This window comes from Anolis sagrei, chromosome 3 (genome assembly GCF_037176765.1).
Source record: "Anolis sagrei isolate rAnoSag1 chromosome 3, rAnoSag1.mat, whole genome shotgun sequence".
In the NCBI taxonomy this organism is placed as follows: domain Eukaryota; kingdom Metazoa; phylum Chordata; class Lepidosauria; order Squamata; family Dactyloidae; genus Anolis; species Anolis sagrei.
Window position 1 is genome coordinate 19,074,390 of NC_090023.1, and position 8,561 is coordinate 19,082,950.

At 41.5% G+C, this 8,561-nt stretch overlaps 1 protein-coding gene across 1 annotated transcript in view; it reads right to left on the reverse strand.

The window, feature by feature from the left end:
* Positions 1-7,799, reverse strand: part of SLC36A4 (solute carrier family 36 member 4) — a 177,263-nt gene extending 169,464 nt beyond the window's left edge. Inside the window, exon 1 of the mRNA XM_060771113.2 lies at positions 7,691-7,799. Within this exon, the coding sequence (XP_060627096.2) occupies positions 7,691-7,718 (28 nt within the window). The 5' untranslated portion in view covers positions 7,719-7,799. The remainder of the gene's footprint in view (positions 1-7,690) is intronic.
* Between the last annotated feature and the right edge of the window lie 762 nt (positions 7,800-8,561).

Consider the following 8,561-nt stretch of genomic DNA (forward strand, 5'->3'; position numbering starts at 1 on the left):
ATCTGCATATCTGAGGTTGTTAATGTTTCTGACCACAGGAGGGTGACTAAAATGATCAAGGGTCTGCAGAACAAGCCCTATGAGGAGCGGTTTAAAGAGCTGGGCATGTTTATCCTGAGGAAGAGAAGGCTGAGAGGAGACATGATGAAGGCCATGTATCAAGATGTGAGAGGAAGTCATAGGGAGGAGGGAGCAAGCTTGTTTTCTGCTTCCCTGGAGACTAGGGCACAGAATAATGGCTTCAAATGACAAGAAAGGAGATTCCACCTGAACACGAGGAAGAACTTCCTGACTGTGAGAGCTGTTCAGCAGTGGAACTCTGCCCCAGAGTGTGGTGGAGGCTCCTTCTTTGGAGGCTTTTAAACAGAAGCTGGAAGGTCATCTGCCGGGGTTGCTTTGAATGCGATTTTCCTGCTTCTCGGCAGGGGGTTGGACTAGATGGCCCACGAGGTCTCTTCCAATTCTATGATTCCATGATTCTATGAATGAAGAACAGCACCATCGGGTTGTCATAGGTTTTTCAGGCTAGACAGCCATGTTCTAGAAGCATTCTCTCCTGATGTTTCGCCTGCATCTATGGCAAGCATCCTCATAGGTTGTGAAATCTCTGAGGATGCTTGCCATAGATGTAGGCAAAATGTCAGGGGGGAATGCTTCTAGAACATGGCCATATAGCTTGAAAAACCTACAATAACCCAGTGATTCTAGCCATGAGAGCCTTCTACAATACAGTTTACAAATTACTCGAGAAAGTCATCCACCATCCAAGGAAGGCGCTCACTTTAGATTACTGGAATAGGCTCTGGCCCCATCTACACTTCCATATAATCCAATTTCTGAATCCAGATGATCTGCTGGATTCAGAAATGGACCACGTTTACAAGCTATTTAATCACAATAGGCTGAAAGCCAAAAACCAAGATCATAATGTCTGTTATAGAACTCCAATATGTGGATTATAATGTAGTTTGTGCTCATTCAGAAGAAGACCTACAAGCCACTCTGAACATATTTACAAAAGCATAGGAAAAGCTTGGCCTCACTGAACATCGGGAAAACCAAAGTGCTCTTTCATCATGCACCAACCAGTCCTTCTCCAATGCCACAAATAGAGCTTAATGGTGTAAAGTTAGAAAATGTTGACCATTTCCACTACCTTGGCAGTCATGTCTCGCCACTGAAATACAACACCGCCTGAGCTCTGTTGCCTCTGAAAACTCCTGCAAATCTCTTGGGAAGACAGGTGGACAAATGCTAGCGTTATGGAAGAAAAAAAGACCGCCAACATTGAAGCGATCCTAGAATTGAAAGAGACCTTGTGGGCCATCCAGTCCAACCCCTTGCCAAGAAGCATGAAAATCACATTCAAAGCACCCCTGGAAGATGGTGCTCCACTAAATGTCACATTGGCCATATACCCAATCACCATCTCCCAAACAATTGCTTTACTCTCACCTCAAAAACTGAAAGCAGAATGTCAGCTAACAGCAAAAGAGATTTAAAGATGGGCCTAAAAATAACCTTAAAAATTTGATCCTTGGGCGTTCTAAGTAGAGGTCAGCTTTTACCAACAGTGCTGTAAAATTCGATGAGGCACGAATGGAGGGCAAAAGGGAGAAAAGTGCCAAGAGGAAGGCTCGTCAAGCCAACCCTTGTCAAGACCACCTTCCATCTCAAAATCAGATATAATAGGTCTCTACAGTCAATTGGACCCACTGCCAAGACTCTACACTTGGAAGGCAATCATACTTGGCCATGCGCCGATAATTATTATGACCGGTGTAGACTCAAATAATCCAGTTCAAAGCAGATGCATTCATATGGCAGTGTATCTCTCTCAGATATTTCTTATTAAAACTTCCAACTATAAACCCTGTTGTTTGCAATTGCTCAATGGCATAATCTCACTGGATTAAATAGGGCAAACATTTGACATCTCTGCTATGCAAGCTACGCACTTGAGTTCAGCACATGACAATCTTTTGATCAGTCAGAAGATGGAGAGAAATTATGCCTGAAGAACAAAAGAAATCATTGTCTTCAATTTATTAGCTTGCATACACGAAGGAAACATATACAGCAGGAACAGTCAACATTGTTTGGGCTGATAAATTAAATTGCCTTAGGCACAGCAAGAGAACAATGCTCTAAGATGCTTAACTAAGTCATGTGGCTTAACCAAGTACTTCTCAAGACTTCGAGCAAAGAACTATAAATGCTTCTGGATGAACAAGATTCAAAGCACACAGTGATTTAAGAAGCATCTATAACTAACTGCTGTATGGAATGTAATTTTAATGTCAGAAGAAGATGTGTTCTGTAGGTTTGTTCTTAAGTTGAATTTGTTTATAAGTTGGAACAGGTACTTTTTAAAAGTGTAACACAAGCATTAGATATGCAGATGACACCACTTTGATGGCCGAAAGCGCGAAGGAGCTGAGGAGCCTTCTAATCAAGGTGAAAGAAGAAAGCACAAAAGCTGGGTTTCAGTTAAACATTTAAAAAAAACTAAGATTATGGCAAAAAGAATGATTGACAACTGGGAAATAGAGAGAGAAAATGTGGAGGCCGTGACAGACTTTGTATTTCTAGGCGCAAAGATTACTGCAGATGCAGACTGTGGCCAGGAAATCAGGAGACGCTTACTTCTTGGGTGGAGAGCAATGACCAATCTTGATAAAATAGTGAAGAGTAAAGACATCACACTGGCAACAAAGATCCACATACTTAAAGCAATGGTCTTCCCCGTAGTGACCTACGGATGTGAGAGCTGGACCATAGGGAAGGCTGAGCAAAAGAAGATAGATGTTTTTGAACTGTGATGTTGGAGGAAAGTTCTGAGAGTTCCTTGGACTGCGAGAAGATCCAACCAGTCCATACTTCAGGAAATAAAGCCCGACTGCTCATTGAAGGGAAGGATAGTAGAGGCAAAGATGAAGTACTTTGGCCACATCATGAGAAGAAAGAAAAGCTTGGAGAAGACAATGATGCTGGGGAAAATGGAAGGAAAAAGGAAGAGGGGCCAACCAAGGGCAAGATGGATGGATGGTATCATTGAAGTGACTGGATTGACCTTGAAGGAGCTGGAGGTGATGACGGCCGACAGGGAGCTCTGGCGTGGACTGGTCCATGAAGTCACGAAGAGTCGGAAATGACTGAACGAATGAACAACAACAACAACACCAGCATTAGATAACATAGGGAAGGCTTAACACTCCTGTAGTGTTTGTTTTGTTGTTTGTGTCCCTGTTCAGAAGATTTTGCCTCACTTTCTGTCCCTATGATTGGATTTTGAAAAATCTGACTTGTGGAAACAAGGATTGTTGATAAAACTTCGGTGGAGACCCCCTTTCCCCATTATAACTCAGGGGTAAATTTCTCTTCCTGGAGTAGATTTCTCTCACTTCCCATTGTCTCACCCTTGCTTTTAACTATGAGTCGTTTGTAAGTTGGATGTCTGCCTGTAGTCATCAGTACCAGTTATGCTTAACATATTTGGTCCAGTTTATGCCACCACCTATATGTAACAGTATAAAGCATGCATCCATGGTGTTATGTTACATCTGGACCTCAGATCAGGTTCAAATGAGCATAAACAAACCATAATTTGTTTGTGCTCAACCAAAAATGAACGTGATCCTGACTTGTTTGCAATCAACCTGACTTTAATCCTAGGTTAAGACATAGAGCTCCCCATCATGCTTTGTCTGATTACCGCCAAGAACAAGGGCGACAAAGCTAACGTTCTATTTGTAAACTCTCCACATGCACATCTTAGTTTATTAATCCAGAAATTCTGGTTCAAAACTATGGACAAGTAAGTTGAATGAAAATGTGCTGATAGATTCAATGCACACAAACTTCAGTTACATGCCAGTGTGCGACTTTACACACACAACATTCTGGAAAAATTCCACCATCTATGGATAGACCTCTGCTTATTCTTCACATTTATAATCCAAGCTGTTCATGCAGCTACGGCTCGTTCATTAAAGTCATTGACAGTCCTATGTAAAATTCCACTACCTCCCTTTCCAAATGACTAGGTTCAAGAAGCCCCATTTCAGCTGTATGAATGCTTCATTGCAAATAAATCTGGCATCATTATCGTTATATTAATTTATTCGACTTATTTATTTACTTATCATCTGCCTTTTCCCTAGTATGGGACTCAAGGCAGCCCAGCATAATTATCTGTGGAATACAGTTGGAAATGACCCTGGATTGATGAATATGATCATTTGACTATCTGGCTTTGGATTTATGCACGATAGTTGTCTAATGTTTACGTATGTTGTTGTAATGTTGTTTTAAATTGTTCTTTAATTGCTTTTGGGAGCTCCGGTGGTGCAGTGGGTTAAAGCGCTGAGCTGCTGAACTTGCTGACCGAAAGGTTGCGGGTTCGAATCTGGAGAACGGTGTGAGCTCCCACTGTTAGCCCCAGCTTCTGCCAACCTAGCAGTTCGAAACATGCAAATGTGAGTAGATCAATAGCTACCGCTCCATGCAGTCATGCCAGCCACATGACCTTGGAGGTGTCTACAGACAATGCTGGCTTAGAAATGGAGATGAGCACCATCCCCCAGACACAACTAGACTTAATGTCAGGGGAAAACCTTACCTTTACCTATACAGAATAGTCATCTAATATTTACATATGTTGTCTTAATGTTGTTTTAAATTGTTGTTTAATTGCTTTTAACTGTTGTTGTTTGGGCATGGAATAATACCAGTTATGTAAGCAATTCCTAACACCTTTAGACATATAAATGCTAGTGCTTCTATATACACACACCCACATGCACAGGTGTGTGTTTGTGTGTGTACGTAACTCAGAGAAAGAGCTAGCTTCCATATTATAAAGGCTGATGGCTGCTATCCTAAGCGTTGCTATAGGCTGCAACATGCCCTTGCCTCAAGCTACTGGAAAATCACAGAATTTCAGAGTTACAATAACTCAAGCAGGAGATGAAGCAATCCTCAGCAAAGCAGGTGAATTATGAAGGCAATCCGCATATCCCTTTAGGGTAGGCCTGGGCAAACTTATTAATTTTTTTCTTTATTTTTTTCTGTTTCTCTCTTTTTTTGCGGCTTTTTCTCCCATTTTCAATACTATCTTCTCTTTTCCTACTATCCTCTTAACTATAACAACAATGTTCTCCCACTTTCGATGTAAAAATCATATCTTCTTTTCAACTTTATAAAACTCATGAATAATTTTTTTAAAGGGCAGGCCTGGGTAAACTTGACCCCTCCAGGTGTTTTGGACTTCAACTCCCACAATTCCTAACACCTGGAAGGCTCAAGTTTGCCCAGGCCTGCTTTAGATGGCCCCTCCCTCCCCACTTTCAAAAAACAGCTGAAGACATACCTTTTTTTGCTCACTGGCTTAAGAGGAGGAGGAATAGTAGTTGGCAATATTACCATTATACCTCGGATTAATAGTTGCCATCCGTATCCGTGCCCTGCTCACCCCACCAGCTCAATAGATATCTTGAGCAATGATTAATCGATTTGCCCCAAAGAAATGGGAAATTATTGTATCCATTTGATGTTTGATGTGTTGTCTTATGTCTGTTTATTTAATTTGAGTTTTATTTATTATTTATTTATTTATTTAGAAGTTTTTCAGAAGAGGGACTCGGGCCGGTTTACAACATGTATTCATATACAGTAATATAAAGTATTCATATATTCATATATAGTAATATAAAGTTTGTTAAGTTATAATTCTTATTTATATGTTGGGTTGTTTAAACTTTGTTAGTATGGATGTATTGTATTCAGGCATTGAATGTTTGCCTGTTATGTTTGGAATCTGCCCTGAGTCCGTTTGGGGAGATAGAGCAGAATATAAATAAAGTTTTATTATTATTATTACTAGCCGGTCCCTGCCACACATTGCTGTGGCCCACATGGGGGTTCTGTGTGCCAAGTTTGGTTCAATCCCATTGTTGGTCGGGTTCAGAATGCTCTGTGATTGTAGGTGAACTATAAATCCCAGCAACTACAACTCACAAATGACAAAATCATTTTTTTTTTTTGAGTGAAGGACATACATTGAGTTGTTAAGTGTCTTGTGTCCAAATTTGGTGTCAATTTGTCCAGTGGCTTTTGAGTTCTGTTAATCCCACAAATGAACATTACATTTTTATTTATATAGACTAGCTGTACCTGCCACGCATTGCTGTGGCCCACATGGGGGTCCTGTGTGGTAGGTTTGGCCCAATTCTATCATTGGTGGGGTTCAGAATGCTATGTGATTGTAGGTGAACTATAAATCCCAGCAATTACAACTCCCAAACATCAAGATTCTATTTTCCCTAAACTCCACCAGTGTTCACGTTTGGACATATTGAATAATTCATGTAGAGTATGGTCCAGATCCATCATTGTTTGAGTCCACAGTGATCTCTGGGTGTTGGTGAACTACAACTCCAAAACCAAAGGACACTGCCCACCAAACCCTTCCAGTATTTTCTGTTGGTCATGGGAGTTCTGTGTGCCAAGTTTGGTTTAATTATTATTATTATTATTATTATTATTATTAAACAACAGCAAAACAATAACAATACAATTTAAAGCAAATTAAAACATAAGCAATAAGAAATCCCATCATTGGTGGGGTTCAGAATGCTCTTTGATTGTGGGTGAACTATAAATCCCAGCAACTACAACTCCCAAATGACAAAATCATTTTTTTGAGTGAAGGACATACATTGAGTTGTGTCCAAATTTGGTGTCAATTCGTCCAGTGTTTTTTGAGTTCTGTTAATCCCACAAACATACATTACATTTTTATTTATATAGATTTATCGCGATTCAAGTTACCATCAGGCTATATGAATTAAGTATATTTGAAAGACAAATTATAATTTCTGGTTTAGACTTGGACCACATCTGGAAAGTAACTCACTCATTACGCATATGCAAATATTCCAAAATCCAAACTTCTAGTACCAAGCATTTCAGATATATAGAATTAGATATAGTTGGTTCTCCCTTTCAGAACTAGTTGCAAATGCAAGCCTTGGTTGCATCTACACTGTAGAATTAATTCAGTTTGATACCACTTGCACTGCCATGGCTCCATGCTATAGAACCATAAGAAATGTTGTTGTACAAGGTCTTCTTTCTCCTTCTCTGATGCCTCACCAAAACTACAACTCCCATAATTTCATTGCATTCTATAGTGACTTTAGATGCAACCCTTTACCATCAGTTTTGCAGACCCAGGAGTCTTAATCTGGCATTTTAAAGCCTAACCTAACTTGGAAGGGAATGATAACATAGAGTATGTTTACTATGCAGCAGGTGTGACCTGCCACGCAAGAGGCAAGGGCAAAGGCAAGGGTTCAATCCTGCTTCTTTCAATTCCCCCCACCAGTAGAGAGTGGTTTGCCCCGCTTCCTTAGATACGACGAAGGCTATGGAACAAACCATGATATCCGGAGGGGGGAGTTCAATCCTACCTTTTTCAATCCCCCCCCCCCCTCAAGTAGAGAATGGTTTGCCCCGCTTCCTTGGATACGATGAAGGCAGTGGAACAAACCATGATACGCCGGGGAGATACGAGAAGGAGATAGAAGCATCCAACCTCCCTAACACAGTGACTCAGTTATCATTCTCCCCCTCTACTGTAGTTATGTATTTTTATAATCCTCAGGCATCCCTATTGAAAGAACGGTACCTAATTCTTCTCTTCCCGGCAGCTCCATCTCTGACTCTCTATGATTCCTCCCGCTGTCTCGCCTTCCGCCAATGTGGAGCCGGAGCGCCGCAAGAAGCAACTGCGCCTGCGCGAACTCATCCCAAGCTGAAGTTCCCCCCTCCCTTCTTCCCACTTTCTCCTCTTGGCTTTGAACGCCATAGAGATAGAAACCATAGAGTGCTAGATCCTGGAGACTGGACTCTTTTAAAGACACAGAGAGGACTGGGGAAAATTGCACAGAAAACAGTTTGAATCACACTATTTGGATACTGTGACTCAAGAGAAAAAAAATCAATTTTCTCTGACATGCACATATTAAAAGTCTAATCTGCTATTAGACTCTAATATTACAATGTCAATCATTATTAAAAATCTTATTATTAAATTATACAATACATTATTAATACTACTACTACTGGACTACTGCAATGCGCTCTACGTGGGGCTGCCCCTGAAGACAGTTCGGAAGCTCCAACTGGTCCAACGATCAGCAGCCAGGATGCTAACTGGGGCCCCTTACAGAGAGAGGTCAACCCTCCTGTTCAAGGAGTTCCACTGGCTGCCGTTTATATTCCGAGCCCAATTTAAGGTGCAGGTGCTTACCTACAAAGCCCTAAACGGTTTGGGACCAGCCTACCTGCGTGACCGCATTTCCATCTACGAACCCACACGTTCACTTCGGTCATCTGGAGAGGCCCTGCTCGTGATCCCACTGGCGTCGCAAGCGCGCTTGGTGGGGACGCAGGACAGGGCCTTTTCCGTGGTGGCCCCCCGACTCTGGAACACCCTCCCCAAAGACCTTAGACAGGCCCCTACATTGGCTGTCTTCAGAAAGAACTTGAAGACCTGG